Source organism: Talpa occidentalis, unplaced genomic scaffold (genome assembly GCF_014898055.3).
Source record: "Talpa occidentalis isolate TD23 unplaced genomic scaffold, MPIMG_talOcc4v2.1, whole genome shotgun sequence".
In the NCBI taxonomy this organism is placed as follows: domain Eukaryota; kingdom Metazoa; phylum Chordata; class Mammalia; order Eulipotyphla; family Talpidae; genus Talpa; species Talpa occidentalis.
Window position 1 is genome coordinate 32,381,010 of NW_026555331.1, and position 23,897 is coordinate 32,404,906.

The following is a 23,897-nucleotide window of genomic DNA, read 5'->3' on the forward strand; positions in this document are numbered from 1 at the left end:
TATTAACTATTCCTGAACATGTCGTGTGTTCAAGCAATGAACGATACAACGATACAAGATAATATAGATGTCTTTTCCTCTACCAGAAGTGATTTTTTTTCTTTCACTTGCACATTCACTTTAAGAAACACTGGAAACTTTCCCCCTGCTGGGCAACAATTCTCCTTTCTTGAAAATCTGCCCCATGAAGTCCTGACAGTAAAAGCACATGATAAAAGAAAAATCTTTGCATTGTGTAAGCAAAAGAATTCCATGTTCCAGCACTTCCACAAGAAGATAGAATCAGAATCTTCAAGGTGAGAAACACCTTACAGATCATTGGTTGTCACAATAGATTCTGAATACAGGTAAAACCAGAACATCTGGTTAGAGTTCATTAAGACCATTAACCACAATTATCTACCCTTCTAACTCCTTCCATCCAGTAACCGGCAGTTTTTCAGCAAATCCTTCTGATTCCAATCGAAGGAAACGCCAGTCAGCCCCTGATAAACGCTGGGGTCCTCCAGGTATACCACGGGGCATTCATTCCTTCATAGCAAGGCTATTTACTAATGATCTCTCAGGTGTTGTCACTGAAATTTAACTGATGAAATCAATTTAGTCTCATGCTGTTCACAGTATTTTCGGGAACGCGTGACTTGTCCATATGCAAACAATTTTTTTTTTTAATACAAGTGAGAAAAACGACGTATGTGATGGAGATGGAATAGCTAGGTACAGACGGGGAGAAGGTAGCTAGCTGCCTTGGCTTACCAATGCCTCCTTTTCGCTCCCATTCCCTTCAATCAGTGTGGATTATAAGCACCTGCTGGGCTGCAAGGGCTTTCTCGGCCCGGCAGGTGCGGACGCCAGGGCGCAGTCCACGCGAGCCTGCGACACTGGGCAGGTGCGCCCGGGCCCACGGGCCCGAGGAGGCGGAGGGGCCCCAGAGGCCGGAGACCCGGGGCTCCCCGCGGGCCCCTGGCGCGGGGGCGGGGCGGGGCGGGCGCACCTGCGGGCGCGTGGGCGGGCCCAGGTGCCGGGCGCGCGGAGCAGGAAGTGCCGGGCCTCGGCCGGGGGCGAGGCCTCCGCGGCGCGCACCTCCTCCGCGGCGCCCGGCGGTGCAGCCCAGCCGGAGGCGGCCGGAGCGCGGGCCCGGGTGCCGCAGCGGGGCTCATGGCGGCGCTGACGCCGGAGGGCCCGGGGGACGCCTCCTCGGCCGCCCTGGACGAGCTGTCCCGGAACTTCACGTACTGGGCCCCGGGCGCCGGCAATGGCTCCCTGTCGGGCGCGTGGTACCGCAGGAACCAGGTAAGGGCCGGCCGCTCCGCCGCCCGGTGGGGACGGGGCGGGGCCGCAGCGCCGCCTGCTCCTCCAGCCAACTGTCAGGAGACGCCCGGCTTCCCGCGCGGGCAGAGCCGGCAGGATGTTGCCTTCCACACACTGACTTAATCACCCCTCATTTGGGAGAGCGGGGTACCCCCCCCCCTTTTTCTTCTCCTCTCTTGGGCGTCCGAGTCTGTGGCCCTGACCCCTGTGGAGTCATTCCTGGGCCTCTGGGTCCCAAACAGTCCCCCCGCCCCAGCCGAATCCGCCTTCTCCCGGAAGGATCGTGGGAGTGTGGAGAGTCTCCATATTCACCCTGGGATCATTGTATTGTCCATAAAGGAGAGAGAGACAGTGACACCCCGTCTCAGAACAGGGAACTCATTAAGGGCAACCAGATGTCACCTCGGCAGATGCTGTGCATGTGTCCCAGTGTCTCCATTTCTGAGCAAGAACACTCCATCTCAGTTACAGGACCTTCTTTCGCACCGGCCTGTTGGGAAAACACTGTTAGCCTCATCTGCCAGTTCAGCTGGAAATGAACATTTAACGAGATCAAGGAGGGTGGAGGGGATTGAAGGTGCCCATTTATTTTTGGCTTGGTTAAAAAAAAGTTCTGGCCCCCCTTCCTTCAAAGTGCCATTTATGTTCTTTGGAGGTACGGGTGGTGGTGGTGGGGAACAAATCATCTCGATACTGTGGATTCCACATCTTCGATTTTCATAAGCGTGTTACTTTGTTCTTGTTCTTAAATCCATGGGTCTTTTTATTTTACAATGATATAATTAAAATATTTGTTGCTGTTGGTCTAAAGCAGGTTTTTTTTTTTTTTTAAGATTATTTATGCATACTAGAGCTGGGGTACAGGCCAGAGATGCAGGCGGTGAGAGGAGCCACCAGAGACAGAGTGGGGAACAGAACAGGCAGATTGACTGAAATACACTGCTGAGGAGAGCAGTGGGAGAGATAGGAGAGGTCTGCTGCATCATGTGGGCAGCTCCCTGGCAGGCCAGGGATCCAACTGGTGCTGCAGAGGCTACGGATTGCTTCATTGTGCTGTGCTTAGCCCCTTGTGCCAGCAGGGAGGCCCCTAAAGCAGGTTTTTAATCAATAATCAGATATCTAAACCCTTTTATGTCTGAAATATATTTTTGAATGTTAGTATCTGAAGTGTTAAAAAAATTGTGTTAAAATTTTTAACCTAGGTGATAAAAACGTTCGTCTTACTAGTTTTCAACAGGGGAAAGCATTGCTGTAAGTCTGTTTTACCACAGAACATCTTAAGTAGAAAAATGGGAGGGCTCAGAGCCTCTTGATCACTATATGTAAACTATCTTTTTTATGGGAAGTTCTCTCAGCATATCTGTTATATTATGCTTATGAGTATATGTTATAGGCGTATTATAATGTGTTTATGCTAGAAACACTCCCAAAAAAAGTTAAAGCATGAATTTTCCTCTTTGGTTCAATTAAAACAGGAGAAAACATTGTTTTCACAGTAGAAACCTCTATAGTCATTAGGTTTCCTTAATGTTTCCTGGAATTCCAAATTATTTTGGTTCTCTAACACCCGAACATCTCTAACACAGATCATCATGTGATATAAATGTGAGGATGTAACTTTATGTTTACAAGACAATTTGCCTTTGACATTATGTGTTTGTACAAGTTAGAAAAGGTGTATTCAAAATATGCTAATTGAATTATTCAACTGAAATCTCATTTGAGTAAGACTGTATGAACATTTTCCACTATTGTACAAAGATAGGCCTTTGATAAGACTCTTGGTATTTTAACCTTCACTAATGGCATTTGTTTTTAAACAAAAGTTAAAAAAAAATATTTTAATTCATTCAGCAAACATTTTTTTGAGTGCCTCTAGCATTCGCCAGGTCAGTAAAAATAAAACGGAGTAAAATTTTCCTTTTTTTTTTTTTGACACTAACTGAATATAGATGGTTGAAGATGGGGGTGGCTTCAGAAAAAACAAAGTGTGAAGTGTAAGTTTAGGACTTCCACTCTGAAAATTAGTCTTGGTTGCTGGATAGCCACAATTTAATGCTGCTTGTTCATTTCTTCTGTCAGTTTTATCACAACTGAAATATTTGGACAATGTCTATTAACTGACAAACTGGACTCTGTCCAATGAATAGCATTCAGGTCTGATTAAATTAGTCTTATTCAGAAAGAAACCAACTCCCCTGAAATGGTTTCATGTAACAAATGAATATTTAACAGTGATCTCTTAGAATCAGTGTTACCAAAGGCAAAGATGTGTTTCTGGAGGAGGAAATCTCAAAGCAAGTAAAAGTAGTAGTTTAGTAGGGAAAAGTTTTAGGGAGTTAAGGCTTTCCCCTTTTTGTACTGCTTATAAAAAGCATTGATGTAATAGAGTGCTGCAAAGGTACTTTCTTTATATTTGATTCACACATTTTCAGTTTAGAAGGATGATGTTTCTTAGATGGTTATTGAACTTCCTGCTATGTGCAAAGCCCTGTGGGGATATTCATAGTTCTTAGTCCAAAACCGTTCCTTCCAGGAATTGTATAAGGTGATTGTGGAAATGAGCTGTGCAAAACAAGGTGTCATATGTAAGTGTCACGTGAGTGATATAAAGTCCTATTGAAATTGGCTTTTAACTGTAGCCATCAGGGCTGTTATGTGGCAAGGCAGTTTGAGCTGGCCTCTTAAAGATGGACAAGTTTTCACTAGTGGGAGGAGGGCATTTCGAGAAAGGGAAAAGTCTAGGAACCAAGCAGCAGCCCCTGTGGCCTGGGCAAGTGCTGCTGTGAACACTCGTGTGCCTGGAGTAGAAGTCAGTGGTTGTTCTGGTTGCACTGGAATTGAAGTTGTAAAATGGAAATGTCGTTTGGGGTCTTGAATACAGTGATGAATTTCCTGAAGGACTGATTAATAAGCTTGCACTTTATCTTATAGAAAGTGGGAACCACTGAAGTTTTTTGAACAGGGAATGTGAGAATCAAAGTAAATTAAAGAAATGTAAATTAGGGTTAGCAGGGTGCAGAGATCTCCAACTGTAGATTAAATCCAGCCCTGGGCCTCCCTGGTAGCCCAGGGATTAAGTCTCAGTGACCACCTGGATAGCCTACCACCATGGCCTGAGTTCTGAGTTCAATCCCCAGCCAGGGAGGTGACCCACATGGTGCTAGCAGTCCTCTCCTGTCTCACCTGCTGCTTCCCTCAGCAGTGTATTTCAATAAATCCTCCTGATCCACACCACTCTCTGTCTCATGAATCCTCACAGCCCCTGCACCTCTGGCCTACACCCCAGTTCTTCTACACTGTAAGGGCAGGAACTGGACCACAGTGCAGGTTTTCTGATCCCATGCAGACCAGGTAAAGGAGGAGTCAGAGTCCTCAGTGGCTTTTTGCAGGTCTTTTATTGGGGTTCACCAGGCATATGGCTGGCAGGCCTCCCAGCCCCCAGCAAATCCTCACCCTGTCTGGGCTCTCTGGAGTTCTCTGCTTCTGCTTCGGGCTTCTTCTCTTTCGGCTTCTACTGGCGTCCCCGTGACACCGCCCTTAAAAGCACAGTCTTAGCGTAGGTGTACCCACTTCAGGTGCCCGCCATCAGGCATGCACCCAGGATCACAGGGTTCCCTCATCTATCCTGATGGCGGGAGGGCAGAAAAGCCTGATTTTTTACCTTACCCTACATACACAAAATAAATCAATAAATAATCTTAAAAAATAAATAAATCTGGGCCATAGATGTGTCTTGATGGACCTGTAGAAAGGCTTACAAACATGCTCTTTTTAAATAGTTGAAGTTCTAGCGACCCTTGGACCTTTTCCCACAGGTTAGTTGTGTGCTCAGTTTAGAGCAGGCTGTGCTCCTACCTAAGCCTGCTTTGCACAAATCTCTTTTACCTGCTGGTCCCTATGGGCATTTAATTTGCAACCGGTGTTAGAGGCTGTTCTCTATACTCTACTGTTTAACTTGCTAAATGCACTTGAGAAAGTCACTCTGGACTTCAATTTCTTTACTGGTAAAATTTGGATTGGACTAGATCTCAAGGTTCTCTCATTATCTGGTTGAATAAGTAAAGGCCAAACCAGCAAGTTTGTAGAGGAAATAGATAGGAAGGGGTGAGTGTGGGAAATAATGTGAAGGAGTTGCTTTGTTTTTTATGCTTTAAAGTTTATGTGTACTGCTAAATATCTAAATCCGTAAGGATATTGTCAAAAAGGTTTATTCGGCATAGGGCGAAATGAAAATTCAGAATTTTTTGTCCTTTCTTTGAACTTTTGATTTTTCAATGCCTTGAATCTTTTAAGTCAATATATTTAAAAGGAAATTGATACAACTTGGCAGGGAAGAAGGAATGGAAGAGACCGACATTTGTTATGCATTTACTCTGTGGCACTTTATAGCTATTATCTCATTGGAGCCCCCCAACAACCTCGTAAGGTACATATTATCCTCACTGTTCACATAAGGAAATTTGTGTTAAATAACTTTTCCCAAGATCTTAAAGCAAGTAGGTTTAACTGCAAAGCTATTTTTATTCCATGCCTGAAGGCCATTGCTTAGAAACGAAGGCTTGAAAAGATGTGATGAAAGTAAATTGGGGCGGGGGTGGGGGGGGAGGGAAGTAATATGGCTGGTCTCACCATACTAAAGAAAAATCACATTGAGTTTTATATTGCCATTTTATTGATTTTTCTTTGTTACCACCTATTTTCTGGAGCTGTATATTATTGTCACTTAAAGAACAGTGTGGTAAAACTTTCAAATAACTGAAAGACTGAGTAGATGTTGCTGATTCTTCCCAAGAAAAAAAATTCTTTTTTGCTTTGTTTATACTTGTTGATTTTCAGATCCAACACAGCATTTTCCCTTTACCAAATGTATGTGTATTTACTTCAAACCAACTATATCAAAGATTTTCTGAAAAAATAGTAATTGAAATTCCATGGTTCTGGTTAGGAACAGCTTTAATGCGTTTGTGGATTTGAAATTAGGTGTTTGCATTTAACTCTACCTGATAACTTCTTTAAGTCTTAATTGACACTACTCGTTATATTTGCATTGATTCAATCAGCATAATCCATACTGAAAATATCGCCAGTTTGCAGATTTATATGACTCGGTCTTTTCAAAAATCATTTTACAAGGAAAAAAATGGGAAAGAATAATGGTGGGATAACCTTTAGCACAAAATGGACCTACAAGACATAGCAGGAAAAAAGGAAACCTTCAACTACAGTGTTTGGTGTTCCACACTTGGTTGATAAAACTCTTTAAGGGAAAGTGGGGAAGTGATTGATAGTGTGAAGTCAGACCCATGGTTCCTTGGGGGGACCGAGAGGGAGATGGGACCAGACAAAGGGAGGGTGCAAGGTGGGGGCCCATTTTCCATTTCTTGATGGATGCTGTTTCAAGGGTGTTTGCCTTGTGATAATTTCTCTCAGTTCTTCCTCTCTATCAGTCTCATTGCAGCTATCTGCATCTATTTCAGTCTACAATTTTTAGAAGTTTGTAAAATAGTGTTACCATTACTATGACCATTCAATTTGCATGTTTTACCCAGCTGGTACAGGAAATTCATTTTGTTTCCTTACAAGAATTATTTAAATAATTCCTTTTTAAAATGTTGGTGATTTTTCAAATTAGCATCTGAGAACTAACCATGGAAAGGAGGACATTCTCCAAAGCTATCCTTTTTGTTCTTGTGTAGTGCAGTTTTAAAAGCTTAACCTCTCCTTAAGTGTATTGCCAAGTTTCTTAATTTCTCCAAATTTTGGTTTTCTCCACTGAAATGAAAATTTTTTTAAAGATTTATTTATTCATACAAGAACTGGTGTACAAGCCAGAGGTGTGGGGGGTGAGCGGATTCGCCAGAGACAGAGTGGGGAGAAGAACAGGCAGATCAACTGAAACATACTGCTGAGGGGAGTAGCGGGTGAGTCAGGAGAGGTCTGTTGCGCCATGTGGGTCACCTCCCTGGCCGGGGATTGAACTCATGCTGCAGTGGCTGTGGATAGCTTCATAATGCTGCATCTTAACCCCTTGTGCCACCGAAATGAAATTATTAATAACACTATGTACATTTATAGGGCTGTAGTGTTATATAAGAGAATGTTTGTCAGATAACAGACATACAGAAAATACTCAATAAATACTAACAGTTATTAGTACTATTACATAAACGTATATTATAGGAAATGTATTTCTAATATTACTAGTTAAAATACTTAGTTCATTACAATTGAAAATAAGAGAAATGATGTCAGTTACTTGATATAACTTTACTTTCTTTCATCAAAAACCACTGATTTCTATATTTAGTGCCTACCTTACTCCTTTTGACATTTACTTCCACTTTCCTCTCCACAGATATTTACATTCCAGAACACTTTTTTTTTTTTTTCCAGAACACTTTCTTATTGGAGTGATTTCCTAATTAAAATGATTGCTATCTTAAAGTACTGTCCATGTGTTCTGCCACTTTCCAGACTTCTGGGTCAGAGAAATTAGTGTGATCAGCATCAGAACAGCTGATAGAGGTATTTGGTGGCAGGTGTGTGATCATGTCTCCAGACAGTGACTGTAATTTAACAAACCAGCGCAACCAGCACCGGGCAACCTGGGAAGGCTCATTTAGTGGTAACATAAGACTTTGATGCCATTTATTTTACTTTCCCCCACTTTTTCCTGAAGGTGCAATATTCCTCTTTGATTTAAGCTGTTTATAACCCACTCCCCTGTGTTCAAATAGGCTTACATTTTACACAAAGTAAAAGCTCCTCACTCAGTTTGTCCTGATATGCAAAGGACACAGGCTATCCTAGTTGCCTGGAGGAGGGCAGATAACCCTCCATTTCCTCTCCACATAACTCTCAGCATGTGCACACTTGTACTTATGCCTCACCTTGTCACTCGCATAGCTCTCGGCCACTCCCAGCATGGTCATCTTTAGCATATGTCAGGAGTTGTAGACTGAGGGCTGATCCCTTATGTAAATACAGTCAAAGGAAGTAAGGAGTGTTTAATCTTGAGCTCACACCTCACCCAAGGAGAGTTTGTCCTGGCATGGCTCTTTCAGAGAACCATCCTAGCCTCGGCAGGCCATTCTGAAGTCTGCCTAAAATAAATGTCCTACTGCCTTGCTATAGCCTCAGCACTGGTTTCCTAAATCACCCACTTCACCTTCTTTGCATCTCTCAAATTATTTTTTTTTATTTTTAGTAATTTGTACCACTGGTCTTGTTACAATGCACTTACAGTGACCAACACAAGGAAGGTTACTTTGGACTGGTCAACCACGGGTGTAACGTGTTCTACCATGTTGGGTGCCAAACTGTTACAGGGCAATCCCATATGAAATGGGTTGCCTGACTGTGGGTCCTCACCCACTTGTTTATACTCAACTGCAGGCACACACAAAAAGGTTAATAAAGGGTTTATTTACAAAAGAAGTGGAAATGAAAAAATGAGTAACTCAGGGAGAAGGAGAGGGAGATAGATTCGTGAATGCATCCTATCAGTTCCGCTAAGCTGGAATCCCAATAGCACACTGAGAGCTGATGAAAAACCAAGAGCCAAGAGCTCAGATACCTACAAGGCCCACATGTCTGGTTATATTCCAAACCTGGCTGCTTAACTCCACCTCAATTCCTAGCAATCCCCCCTCTTTGGTGATAATGTCATTATAGGATTTGTAGTCCTTAGTGTCTTGAATCTCTTTGGCCTGGAGTGGGGGTGGAGTCCATAATACCTGTCTTTGAGGAGTTCGTTCAGGGCATCCTTTCTCCCCAAGAGTCTGACTCATTTAGTTAGTCTCTCTTCTGACTTTTACTTTTGGCTTCCCTTCAAGAATGTTTTGTAATTAAGAGGCTTTAGTTTATGAGTCATAGAAATGCTAACTTTAATTGGCTTAAATAATGAAAGAAAGTAATCAGTTTGGATGACACTGAAAGACCTGAAGAAAGTTGGATTCACAAAATGTCTATTCAGAGGTTCTAACAACAAGATTTTAGTAACTTGGACCACTGGTCTTTTTACAATGCGCTTATGGTGACCAGCACAAGAAGGTTACTTTGGGCTGGTCAACCACGGGTGTGACATGGTCTACCACAACAAAACTCAGTTTTTCATTCCCCTTTTCAACTTTTGATCCTGGGGTTGTTGGTTCCACTTTTAGTAGGCTCACCCCTTTAACCCTATGTACTCCCTTTCACTTTAAGGAAGGAAAAGCTTGACTTTCTCAACTAGTGAAAATATATGGGCTTCAGTCCAACTGAATGAGGTTAGGTCCAGGTCCTCTTCCACAGCACTCACCAAGGCCAGTTAATTGGACTTAGTGGCCCTGAAGAACATACAGCCTTGGGAAGATCTGGATGTCCTCATGACATAAGGAGCCTGTAACAGAGAATGCCTTAGATATGTTTGGAAAACAACATTTAAGGACTGATTCAACACTTCTCCTATCTGATGGGCTGTTTATATTAAGCTTCCAGGCTGAACATCATACAGTTATGTAATTGTAAAAAGAGAGAGCCAAAGCAGAAGAAGAAATATTGTAATGTAACTTTGGCTATGGCTTCCCTACTTCACATGGTAGAGAAATGGGCTGTTATTTGTGAACAAGGTATGAACAGATCTCATGTTGTAAGCAGCTGCCACAACCATAAGGTAGAGGATAATTGAGTTACATGCAGAGCATTTTCTTAGTCTTTTGAACCATATTTGCAGATTCACATAACAATCAATGTTAATGAGTGTTACAGGCATCAGGTGTGGGTTGACTATGAGGTGGATGAGACTGAGCTACTGCATCAGTGGGATGATTATTTTGCCAGGAATGGGAGTTTGGGGTGTGGGTTAGGGATCAGGAAAATTATCTTAGCTGTCAAGACTGGGCCTTTAGAGGTAATGAAGTGTCCAAAGCACAGTCCCCAAAAGGTAAAGAAACGTAGAACTTGATTTTCGCCTTCAAGTCAGAAAGGTGATCTGATAGGTGGGGAAGACCACAGGGGTCTCTGGCAGAGATCCATCAGGAAGTGGTAATGTCTTGATCCCTCCACTATATTGAGGTAGAAACCCAGTGTCAGAGCCTGACATAGACAATAGAGTTCAGTCTTCATAAGGTAGGCAAAAGGTACCTGGAGTCCAAGGCAGGTATTGCTCTCAAAAGCAACACATACTCTAGAAACCTAGGTTGGTATGAGGGAAAGAGTTATAACTGAGCCAGCTCACAAGTTGTCTCCTGCAGGGGAGAAAGTTTCTGCTCAGGCCCCCCTAATAATAGCCTGCAGTCCTACTTCTTTGGAAACAAAGGGTTACAGATTTAAAGAATTGTTATTATAAATATGTTCTTTCAAAATTTATCAGTTATGGAACCTTATTGATCTGATGCAAGCAATAGCATTTTTTTTGTGTGTCCAGCATATATGTCCTTATTTCAATTATTTCTATATTTGAAAGGGTTAATTTGGTTCACAATAGAACAAAGTTTACAACTTCCTTTAGTGCTCTCTCACCTTTTCTTGACTCATGTTGCTCTTCTTTTAACAAAGTGTTGTAAGTCCCAAAAGGATGTGTTGTTAAATGTATTATTTTTCTCATAAATTTATCCTGCTGAAACTTAAGTTTATTGAAAGCAAAAACCCCAGTGGCTTCTTGGTAAAACTGTTCCAGTGGAGTTCAATTTTTAAAATAATGAATGTACAATTATGTAAGAAATTTTGTTCCCAAGTAAAAGACAAAATGTAATAGTTCTTAATTGTATGGGAAGGCAATATGTCGGGCTTTTCTGCTTAGGTTTTAAGGTTGATTAAACACTGGCATGGAACAGCTTGTAAAATAGCAACAATATACTGTCTTATATAACCCTGACCTTTTCTACTGGTGTTTAAATCACCAGATTTGGATCCAGCATCATGAAATCTCTCAGGATAGAAAGGCAATATTATAGTATACAATAACCTAGATAACAAATTAAAAATCTATTCCTTATTGACATTTTTTCTTTCTTCTTTTTCACAGATGGGATTATAGTTTTAACTCAGTTTGGGCTAGTATTACAGACAATTTAATTATGAGCCAGCACAAAGGAGATTAGTGATAAGAATAGTCTAACCTATGCAGTAATCTCAAAAGCATTACATATTTTAGGATGTCGCCAACATTGCCGCTATGACTTTTGTTTCTCTATGGCTCTCTTGCAATTAACTCTCCTCATTCTCCCTACTATCTTTTCTGAACTCCTGAAATAGTTTCTGAACTGGCCTTCCTATACTCATGCCTTGTTCCTTGCCAGTACATCCTCTGTACTGCAGCCAGAATGAGTCTTCTAAAAGCCAAATTTGGACCAGTCCTTCTCTAGTTTAGAGTCCTTCATATCACAACACCACCTACAGCTCTGTGGCCCACAAAGGCTCCTGTCTGCCCTCCTGTCCAATGACACTGGCATCTTCTGCTTCAGGGTACTCTTTTACTGCAGATGTGATTAAGTTAAAGATCTTGAGATAGGGAGATGATCCTAGAATATCTGGATGGACCCTAAGTGCCACTACGTGTATCTTTATCTAAGAGGGAGGAGGCACAGGGAGATTTTACATAGAAGAGAAGAAGGCAGTGTGGCCACAGAGATTGAAGTGATTCATTCACAAGCCAATGAATGCTAGCAGCCACCAGAAACTGGAAGACTCAAGGAGCATATTCTTCCTTAGAGCCTCCTTGATTTAGCCAAGTGAAATTGATTTGGAGCTTCTAGCCTCCAGAAATGGGAGAGAATAAATTTCTGTTATTAGGAGTCAGCAAATTAGTGGCAATTTATTATAAAACTAAATTCTCTCATGGGAAACTAGTATACTTTTCAACTTTAAAGTTCTACTCTGTCTCTTCTGCTGCCTTCTGTTCTGTGGGGCAGACCTCTATTATAGATTTGACAGGCTGTGATCCCTTTGTTATACTTCTTCTGAGCTTCTAGAAGGTAGTTTGCATACTCAGTTCTGAGCATGGAACCTACTAGTTAGCAGTTGCTGAATAAATACCACTGGACGCATGCCTGAGTGAACAGCAGACTGTGGGCTTGCCCAGGCCTGCTGTCTCTCAGACCTACCCTCTTCTCCGACCACTTTCATTCCATGTCCTTTTCTTCCACATTTTATGTTTTTCCCAAGCGGTGTCTACATATGATGTTCAGTTTTGTAATGGTTTTATTTTTTTCTCTCTACTATCTTTTTTTTAGTTCTGTTCTTGTTAACATCTTCTCTTTTAATTCTTTTTAAATGAATCCATATTTTCTTTAGTTGAGCTAGCAATGCAGTTTTTAACTTCTCAGTTTGAAAGATTTTAAACCTATAGAAAATAAAGAAGGGTAGTACAGTAAACACCATTCTTCCTTCACTGGAGATTCACCAGTTGTTAACTTTATGAAATGTTTGTTCTCTCTGTGTGTCTCTGTGTGCTTTTTATTTTGTGTTATAATGTACCAGTTGAAAGTTGCTCACATTATGAGTCTTAACCCCTAAATACTAAAGGATTTATCCTTAAGAATTTGGATGTCCTCCCTTTCCTTCCTAACTCTTCTGGAGGTAAGATACGTGCCTACTTCTTTACTAGATACAAATGTGAAACAACCCTAGCTCGTTCCTAAGAGTTTCCCAGTGAGATGGGATTAAGTGAATGCCCATTTCTCAGATATGTTACCCTCTTGGGTTCAGACCCCGAAGGACATCCCTGCAGTGATTAGTTGACCTAAATTATTGAACCTGTGTCATTTCTGGTACTAGAAACTAGATGTCTCGTTTCCATGCCCAATCATGTTTTACCTGGAACAAAAAATAGCATTGATCTAGTTGTAAGTTGAATGTGATTCTTACAGTGCTCCAAACTAGCTCTGAATCTGTGTGCTTTTGAATCATATACTAACTCCATTGGGGTCTGTTTTTGAGTTCATGTTTTGAAGACAGAGCCAGGAATATGAACAAATTCAAAGTCCAAAACTGGGACAGATTATTACAAATTCCACACACCCCTAATATCATAGCCCATCTCCATCTGGCCAAATCTCCCCACCCATGGATTATAGGTCAGTAATTTAATATGAGATATCTAGAGAACATTCTGGCACAAAAAAAAAGTATGATAGGAGATTTTTACTCCAACTAAAACAAAAACATCCTTTGTAGTTATCAGTGCTGCTATTTGGAACTTCATTCTAGATAATTGTTTACTATGTCTCACACTATCTATTTGCCAAAATATCCTGAAAAGGCCAGAAATAAAGCTACAACTGTGAGCACTACAAAAATTAAGGGCATCTTTCTATTTTCTGACCTGTGTTTCCAACTGCATTATTAAGATGTAGAGCAACCTTTTCTTCTATTATTTTTTCTTTATTTACACTGAGCAAAAGAAACAGATTCTGCTAATTTAAATATTGTAGTAGGTTGATATTGTCTAGCCAGAATGTTACAAATTTCGATCTCTAAAGAAATAGTGATTAAGACATAAACTGGGTGCTCCAAGTTCAAAATTTGCCTGTTATCTAGTTGGTTTTCACAGCAGTCACTTTCCTTTTCTGGTCCTCTGTTCTCTCTCCTGACCAGTCTCCAGATCAATAAGGAGAAAGGAGGTGGAAGAAAAGATGGTCTCTAAAGCATCTATTAATTCCAAAGTGCTAGAAAATGGATTAATGCTCTGAAAAAAAAAAAAAAAAAGATATAAACGTAATAGCTTTAATTTAAAGGACAAGGTTATAAGGCCTGCCTACTGTTTCTCCATGCAAAAGGTCTGATTTCAAAAGAGGGCTTTGGAGTCATTAAAATATTTATTTATTATTGGGCTCCCCACCCCCACCCCCCAGTGGCGCAGCGGTTGAGTGCTGGGCTGTGAGGCTGCCCACAGCCTCTGCAGCGCCGGTTCATTCCCCGGCCGCCTGCGAGGGTCCCACCAAAGAAAAATTATTATTTATTTAATATATATTTTACATCCTTTTGTACAACGTATGCTTTCTCCTCTCAGGTGTATTCCCGTACAGTTCCCACCACCAGTTCACCATGCACCATCACCATAGTCCCTGTGCTCTTCCCTGTTTTGAGCCCTCTCCTTCCCCCAAAGAATGTCTCTAATTTATATTTGCCAGTTAATTTTGTTTTTTAATTTATTATAATTATTTTTTTCCTGATCCCTTATTTGTTTCCCCTACATTCCTCCTATAAGGGAAGGCATCCAATATTTTTCTTTTTCTTTGTGGCTTATTTCGCTGAGCATGATCCCTTCCAGCGCCATCCATGTTGCTGTGAATGGCATGAGTTTATCTTTTTTGATTGCTGTGTAATATTCCACTGTGTATATGTACCACATCTTCTTGATTCAGTCATCTATTTTTGGGTATTTGGGTTGTTTCCATGTCTTACCTATTGTAAATAGTGCTGCAATAGACAGAGGGGTGCAGGTATCATTTTGAATTAATGTTTTTGAGTCCTTTGGGTAGATTCCTAGGAGTGGACTTGCTGGATTATATGTAAGCTCCATTTTTAATAGTTTGAGGGAACTTCACAGAGCCTTCCACAGTGGTTGTACCAGTTTTCATTCCCACCAGCAGTGTAGGAGGGTTCCTTTTACTCCACATCCTCGCCAATATTTGTTGTTTTCTGTTTTTTTAATATGTGCCATTCTCACTGGTGTAAGATAGTATTTCATTGTGGTTTTGATTTGCATTTCCCTGATTACAAGTGATGTTGAATATCTTTTCATATACTTGTTGACCATTTGCATTTCTTCTTTGGAAAAGTGGTTTTTAGCTCTTCTGCCCATTTTTTGACTGTTTACTTTGTTTTTGTTGAGTAATGTCAGCTCTTTGTAGATTTTTGTGATCACTCCCTTATCAGTAGTATTGTGTGCAAAATTTTTCTCCCAATCAGCAGTGTATCTCTTTGTTTGGTTAGTGTCTCTTTTGCTGTTCATCTTTTCCTTCACTTTCTTTAATAGTTTGAGGGAACTTCACAGAGCCTTCCACAGTGGTTGTACCAGTTTTCATTCCCACCAGCAGTGTAGGAGGGTTCCTTTTACTCCACATCCTCGCCAATATTTGTTGTTTTCTGTTTTTTTAATATGTGCCATTCTCACTGGTGTAAGATAGTATTTCATTGTGGTTTTGATTTGCATTTCCCTGATTACAAGTGATGTTGAATATCTTTTCATATACTTGTTGACCATTTGCATTTCTTCTTTGGAAAAGTGGTTTTTTAGCTCTTCTGCCCATTTTTTGACTGTTTACTTTGTTTTTGTTGAGTAATGTCAGCTCTTTGTAGATTTTTGTGATCACTCCCTTATCAGTAGTATTGTGTGCAAAATTTTTCTCCCAATCAGCAGTGTATCTCTTTGTTTGGTTAGTGTCTCTTTTGCTGTTCATCTTTTCCTTCACTTTCTTTGCTTTGGGGGATGTGTCTTTAAAGATGTTACTGAGTTGTATGTTATGTAGTATATTGCCTATATTTTCTTCTATATATTTTATGGTTTCAGGTCTTATCTCCAATTCTTTTATCCATTTTCAGTTGGTTTTTGTGCATGGTGTGAGGTGGTAGTCTAGCTTCATTTTTTTGCATGTATCAGTACAGTTTTCCCAGCACAATTTATTGAACAGACTGCACTTGTTCTGTTGTATAGTCTTTGCTCCATTGTCAAAGATTAGTTGTCCATAAATATGTGGGTTTAATTTCTGGGTTTCCTGTCTGATTCAATTGGTCTGTGTGTCTGTTTTTGTTTCAGTAATTATTATGGCTTTGTAGTATAGTTTGAAGCCTGGGAATGTGATACTGCCATTCTCCTTCATTTTTAGTCAGGAGAGCTTTGGCTATTCGAGGCTTTTTTGTGGTTCCATGTGAATTTCATCAATATTCTATTTCATGAAGAATGCCATTGAAATTTTTATTGGAATTGCATTGAATCTGTAAATTGCTTTTGGTAGGATGGCCATTTTGATGTTACTAATTTTTCCAATCCATGAACAGGGTATGTCTTTCCATTTCTGTGTGTCTTCTGTTTCTTTTAACGGTGTTTTATAATTTTATTTGTATAGGTCCTTCATCTCTTTTGTTAGGTTTATTCCTAAGTATTTGATTATTTGTTTCAATTATAAAAAGGATGGTTTTCTTGATTTCTTCAGATCGATTGTTTGCATATAGGAAGTCTACTGATTTTTGTGTGTTGATTTTGTATCCTGCTACTTTACTCAACTTGATTATTTTGATTAGCTTTTCTGTGGAGTTTTTAGGGTTCTCTATGTATATTATTATGTTGTCTGCAAATAGTGATAGTTTTACTTCTTTCCCTATTTGTATTCCTTGTATGTCTTTCTCTTGTCTTACTGCTCTGGCTAGGACTTCCAGTATTATATTGAATAGCAGTAGTGAGAGCAGACATCCTTGTCTTGTTCCAGATCTTAAAGGAAAGTTAAGCTTTTCACCAATGAGAATGATGTTGGCTATGGGTTTGTCATATATGACCTTTATTATGTTAATAGTGTCTTGTAATTTTCTTTGTATAGGTCTTTCCTTTGTTGGGTTTATTCCTAAGTATTCCTTAGAATTATACATTCATCCAAAGCTAGATAAAGAAGGAATAAGTTGTGTTTCTTCTATCCTGCGAATTTCAAGGGCCTTCATATAAATGGATGTTGAACTTTGTCAAATGCTTTCTCAGCATTTTTTGATATGATCATATGGTTTTTATTTTTGTTGATGTGTTATATTACATTAATTGGTTTTTGGTGAACCATCTTTGTGCCCCTGGAATAAATCCCACTTGGTCATGGTGAATTATCTTTTTGATGCATTGTTGGATTCTGTTGGCTAGGATTTTGTTGAGGATTTTTGCATCAGTGTTCATTAGAGAGATTGGCCTGGAGTTTTGTCTTTTGTGTTGTCTTTGTTCAGCCTTGGTATTAGTGTAATGTTGGCATCATAAAACATATTTCGTAGTTTCCTTCCTTCTCAATTTTTTGAAAGAGTTTGTGTAGGATAGGCACTAGTTTGTTTCTATTTGTTTGTTTGTTTTTGTTTATACATGCACTGGGTATAGTCAGAAGCGCGGGAGGGTGAGAGAATTCACCAGAGCCAGAGCGGGGAGCAGAGCAGGCAGAAGGACCAAAGTACACTGCTGAGGGGAGCAGCGGGCGGCAGGAGAGGTCTGTGCGCCATGTGGGACCCTCCTCTGGTGGCCGGGGAGCAGCCGGGGATCGAACCGGCACCGCAGAGGCCGCGGGCAGCCTCGCAACCCAGCGCTCAAGCGCTGCGCCACCGGGGAGGCCCTGTTTCTGAACATTTGGTAGAATTCATTTGTGAAGCCATCTGGTCCTGGGCTCTTGTTTTTGGGTAGGGTTTTGATTTCCTGTTTCAATTTCACTGCTTGTAATTGATCTGTTTAGATGTTCTATTTCTTCTTTATCTAGCTTTGGATGATTGTATAATTCTAGGAATTTGTCCATCTTTTCTAGATTGTTGAACTTATTTGCATATAACTATTCATAGTAATCTCTGATTATTCTTTTGATTTCTTCTGTGTCTGTTGTAATTTCTCCTCTTTCATTTACGATCCTATTTATTTGTGCTTTCTCCCAGTTGTTCTTTGTGAGCCTGGCTAGAGGTTTGTCTATTTTGTTTATTTTTTCTAAGAACCAACTTTTGGGTTCATTGATCTTTTGGATTGTTCTTTTTAACTTCTATTTCATTTATTTCTGCTTTGATTTTTATTATTTCCTTTCTTTTACTGGCTTTTGGGTGTTTTGTTGTTGTTGTTCTTTTCCCAGTTCTTTAAGGTGGGAGATTAGGTTGTTTCTTTGCGTTCTATTATTATTTCTTGATGTGAGCCTGTATTGCTATGTATTTTCCTCCTATAATTGCTTTTGCTGTGTCCCATACATTTTGGAGAGTTGTGTCCTCATTGTCATTTGTCTCAAGGTATTTTTAATTTCTTCTTTGATCTCTTCATTGATCCAGTGGTCTTCCAGTAGTGTGGGTTTCAATCTTCATGAGATAGGTGCATTCATTGCTTTTTTCCCCCATGGTTTATTTCTAGCTTGATTCCTTTATGATCAGAGAAGATAGTTGGTATGATTTTGATCTTAGGGTATCTGTTGATGTTTGTGTCCCAATATGTGATTGATCCTGGAGAATGATCCATGTGCACTTGAAAAAAATGTGTACTCATATTTTTGGGGGTGTAGTATCCTATAGATGTCTATTAAGCCCATTAGATCTAGGCTTATTTAGAGCTGTAGTGTCCTTGCTTATTTTTTGCCTTGTTGATCTATCCATTGGGAGAGTGGTGTGTTGAAGTCTCCTACTGCATATGTATTTTCTCTAATTTCTGTTTTCAAAGATGATAATAATTGTCTGATATATTTTGGTGCTCTTTCATTTGGTGTGTATATGTTGATGAGTCTTATGTCTTCTCGATGTATTGCCCCCTTAATCATAATATAGTGACTGTCTATGTCTATTTTTACCTTTTTTAGTTTGAGGTCTATTTTATTTGATATAAGCATAGTTGTTCCTGCCTTCTTTTTTTGGTCCATTTACTTGTAGGATTGTTTTCCATCCTTTTACTTTCAAGCTATGTTTATCTTTAGTAGTTAAATGTGTTTCCTGTAGACAGCAAAAGGTTGGGCTCTGTTTTTTAATCCAGCCTGTACTCTGTCTTTTTATTGGTGAGTTTAGTCTATTTACATTTAGAGTTAATATTGATACACTTGCATCCCTATTTACCATTTTGTTTGCCTTTTTGTGATTCTATTCTTTACCTTATTCTCTTCCTATTCATTCCTTTGTTGGTTTTGGCCTTAGGGTTTCTTGTAATTGGGATTTAGTAGTATTGAATTTCTGGAGGTTTTGTTTGTTTATTTTTCCTGCATAGAAGGAGAGCTTTGTGGGGTAGAGTATTCTGGGTTGGCATGTGTTGACTTGGAGTTTGTTAAATATGTCACTCTGTTCTCTTCTTGCCCGTAGGGTTTCTTCGGAGAAGTCTGATGTCAGCCTGATTGGTTTTCCTTTATTGGTTATCAATTTCTTTGCCCTCATCAGATTCATTATTTTTTCCTTGTCTTGGACCTTTGGAAACCTTACTATTATGTCTTGCTGTAGCTTTTCTTTCATTGTGGTAATTTGGTATTCTTCTAGCTTCCTGTATGTCTATTTTCATTTCCTTATTAATGTTTGGGAAGTTCTCTCCAATCATCTCCTTGAATAGTTTCTTGGTTCCTTTGTCTCTCTCCTCACCCTCTGGGATTCTTATGACTCTTATATTTCCTTTCCTCAAGGTGTCTGTTCTTGAAGTGTTTCTTCATTCTTTTTCCTTTGTACTTCTCTTTCCTTTTCTTTTTATGTCTGTATCTTCAAGAGTACTGATTTGTTCTTCCATTTCTTCAATTTTCCATGGCTTTTCCCAGAGTATTTGAGTACCCCCACTAATCTCTGGATATCCTCCAGTTCCTTCACTTTCTTCCTCAGTTCATTGATTATATTCTTATCTCTTTCTGCATTTTCTCATAGCTCTTTAATTGTTTTCATTATAGCCTTTTTGAATTCTCTATCTGTTGGGTGGAGATATTCTTCTGTGTACATATTATCAGGTTCTGAAGGTTGACTTTCTTTTTGTGGTGTATTGTTCTCAGAAGGGCCTCCTTGATCATTTGTATTTTTCTTTCTTCCCATTGTTAGCCTTAGGCTTTGTTCTGTTCATAGCGCCCCTGTGCTTGTGGGCATGACTTCTGACTCCTCTTGCTGAGGTGTGGATGTGCCTGCCTAGTGTCTGAGCCACTGTGCCTGGGTGCATGTCCAGACACTCTTCCATTATTCTGACCTGTGGTTTGTTCCAAGAGCCTCTGCTTTTCCAGCCCCCACTACAAAGGATGGGATCTGATGTCCAACCTGTGGCAAAGAGTCTTGTGTGGAACACTGCACCTCCAGACACACTCTGAGGCCAAGTCCACTGGGAAGTGTCTGCAGGCTGGGTGGGATGTATTTTTCTGTCGAACTGCTAGTTCCCTCTGGGTGTGCCTCAGAAGAATACCAAGATCAATAAGGAGTGACAGAAGGGATAAGAGAAAAGAGGAGGATGATACAGAAATGTAAGAGGAATGAAGGTGAGGGAAGAAAGAAAGGGCTAGATAAGGGGAAAAAGAAAGACGGGAGGTGGAGAGGAGGGAATGTAACAGAAAGAGAAGAGAAAATAGAAAATAGTGATTGATGGTAATGTTAAAGGGGAGAAAGAAGAAAAGTAGAAGAATCAGAACACAGAAACAGGAAAGACAGAAAGGAGCAACAACCAACTGACCAATAAACAAACACACAAACAGATTCCGGAAGAATTGCTTCTTAGGACTCTGGTGGCTCCCAGTGAGCTAGTTGTTGCTATTTTAGTCTGGTCCTCTGGGGAGCACCACAGAGCTGTGTAGGATAGTCTTCCCAGGGTAGTCTTTCTATCTTCCTTATCTCCCTGTCACTGCCCAGAGCTCTCAGATGTCTCAGGATTCTCTGAGTATCTGGTTTCTACTCTTTTTCTTCTTTTCTGCTGGATGACAAGGGCTGGCTTTGTGAGTAGGGGACAGGAGAAAGGTTCTGATGATTTTCTCTTTTCCCTTCCCCTATCATTCCAATTTTTCCTCTATCTCTGGGTGAATCATCAGTGTTGCCCAGTTTGTCTAATGCATCCAGGTCCTCCTAGAAACTCTCCATTATTTCTCCATTATTTCTCCCAGTCATCTTTATGGGAGTACTTGATCCTAGCATCTCTTTGCCACCATTATTGATAATGTCCAAACCATTAAAACACATTTAAAAGAGACTAATTGGAAATAGTAGTTAGTAGTGGTTACCTCATGTTATTGTACAGATATCCCTTGTTTATTAAACTTCACTTTATTGTTCTTCCCAGATAAGGTGTTTTACAAATTGAAGGTATGTGGCAACTCTGCATTTAGCAAGCATCAGTGCCATTTTTCTAACAGTATGGGTTCACTTTGTGTCCTGTGTCACATTGTGATAATTCTCAATATTTTAAACTTTTTCACTATTATTACTATTATTATAATATATGTTATAGGGATGTATGATCAGTGGTCTCTGTTGTTACTATTGTAGTGGTTTTGGAAGTAACTGCAGATGTGGTGGAAGAAAACAAAAGAACTAGAATTAAAGGTGGAGACTGAAGATGTGACTGAATTGTCACAATCTCATGATAAAACGAACAGATGAGCAGTTGCTTTTTTGGCTGAGCAAATAAAGTGATTTCTGGAAATGATATCTGCTCCTGGTGAAAATACTGCAATGTTGAAATAATAACAAATGATTTGAAATGTGACATAAACTTAGTTGATTAAGCTGTGAGGTTTGAGAGAATTCACTCCTATTTTGAAAGAAGCTCTACTGTGGGTAAAATGCTATCCAACAGCAATGCATGCTACAGAGGAATCTTAGGTGAAAAGAAGTGTCAATCAATGCGTTAAACTTCACTGTTTTCTTATTTTAATAATTTGCCATAGCCACCTCAGCCTCCAGTAACCACCACTCCAGTTAGTCACCAGCTGTCAATATTGAGGCAAGACAATTCACCAGCAAAAAGATTATGATTCACAGAAGATTCAGATGATGGTTAGCATTTTTAAGCAATAAAATGTATTTAAAGTTAAGGAATGTACTTTTTTTAGGCATAATGTTATTGCACACTTAGTAGATTGTAGCATAAGTATAAACATAACTTTTCTATGCACTGGGAAACCAAAACATTAATGTGATTCACTTTATTGCACTATTTGCTTTATTGCACCAGTCTGCAACTGAACCCATGATATCTCTATATGTTCTTGAACGTAATTAAACCATCATCTTTTAGAAACATTGCCAGTTGGAAGCTTCCTTCCTACAACAATTAGGAGTATTAAATGGGAATTACTGTGTTATTACTATTCACAGTTATGTGTTAAATGAATTCAATGATCATACAATTAACCTTGATTAATTAGGTCAATCATCAGAAAAATAAAGAATAAGATATGCCAGTTTATACTGAATATTATCAGGAAATTGTTTCTGGCACCTTCTTTATACATATGTATTTCTTGTTCTTTCAGTATAATGTGAATTACATTTTAAAATTCAGCAAGCAGCTTTTAATTGCACACTAGTAGACATTCACAATTGTTGAAATCTAAATTCTGTGACAAGTTTGTCCTGTCATAGAAACTTTGTTTGGTATATTCAAACCTAGTTGATTATGAATAAGTACTCCCTTTGATGTCTTCTAAAAGTTAAAGTTTAGAATTTACTATTTCTATACAGTTCATAAACAATCTAATAGTAGTTCAAATAGTATTTAATAAGCAACTTCTTTGTGCCATGTTCTAAATAGTCATTAGTGATACAAAAATGAGTTGATGAGTAAGTAACAGCTCTGCCTTCAAGAAGTTTATAGTTTAGAGGAGAATGGACTTGTAGAAAATGATTACATTATATCTGTGTGCTGAGAGAAGTATATACAGATACACTGTAGAGGAAGGAGGCCAGAAAATAAAACAAATCTGAGGATGTTATCCAGAATTCAGTACAAAGATTAAAAGCTGGAAAATGTGAGACATATGTTAGAAAACAAAGACGATAGAATTGAAAAGTCTGACATACTTGGAAGATGAGTTCTATATGGAAAGACTAGAGCAAGCAAAGGACAGATGACATTCCAAGAAATAATAGTTGAGGACTTAACAAAATTACTGAAAGATATGAATCCTCAAGCTAGGGAAACATGTATCCTAAGCAAAAAAACAACTCACATATAGAAAAATTGTTGTGAAACTGCTGTAAATCAATGACAAAGAAAATCTTTAAAGCATTCTAAGAAAAATAAGAGATTACCTTCAAAGGAGAAGCAATTAGATTGACAATCTGGTTCTCAAAAACAGTAAGGACAGAAAACAATTGAATAATACTGTCAAAGTGTTGAATGACATAACTGTTAACTCATATTCTATACTCAACAGGAAAGATGACATGAAGACATTTGCAGAATAATAAAGAATTTACAACTCAAAAGATTTCATTTTAAAAAGTTACTAAGGTTTCCTTCAGGAAGTACATTGACCCCAGAAAAAAAATTAAGATACTTAAACATAATAACCAAAAAGTGGTAACAACTCAAATGTACATCAACTCATTATTGGATAAATAAAATATGGTATAGCCATACAATAGAATATTACATAACCATAGGTTGCACAACTCTGTCAATATACAAAAATCTGTTCACTTTAAAAGAATATTATAAAGTTTGTGAATTCTTTATCAGTTAAGAATTTTTTTAAGTAGTGATGAACAAAGTAATAGATAATATGGATAAATAAAGCACATGTTAACTGTATAAAGCAATAACAATGAATAATTTGGGGATATAAAAAAAGTGGAACTAATACACTTATCAACAACTTGTAAGATAGGAGAGAACCACTGTAGATAAAGCAATTGAAAGTTTTTATATTGTTCAGGAATATGGGAATATTGGCTAACATTAGAATTTATGTCAAAAGTACATGATAAGAGCCTCCCTGGTGGCCGAGGGGTTAAGT

The 23,897-nt window shown here is 39.3% G+C and overlaps 1 protein-coding gene across 2 annotated transcripts in view; it reads left to right on the top strand.

Moving 5' to 3' along the window:
• The first annotated feature begins 1,158 nt into the window (after window positions 1-1,158).
• NIPAL2 (NIPA like domain containing 2) overlaps window positions 1,159-23,897 on the top strand; it is an 83,978-nt gene continuing 61,239 nt past the window's right edge. The window contains exon 1 of one of the 2 annotated variants that reach the window (XM_037503549.2): window positions 1,159-1,293. In XM_037503549.2, the coding sequence (XP_037359446.1) occupies window positions 1,159-1,293 (135 nt within the window). Of the gene's footprint in view, window positions 1,294-21,853; window positions 21,934-23,897 lie in introns of those variants that run through there. The other variant, XM_054692088.1, reaches the window with a different exon arrangement.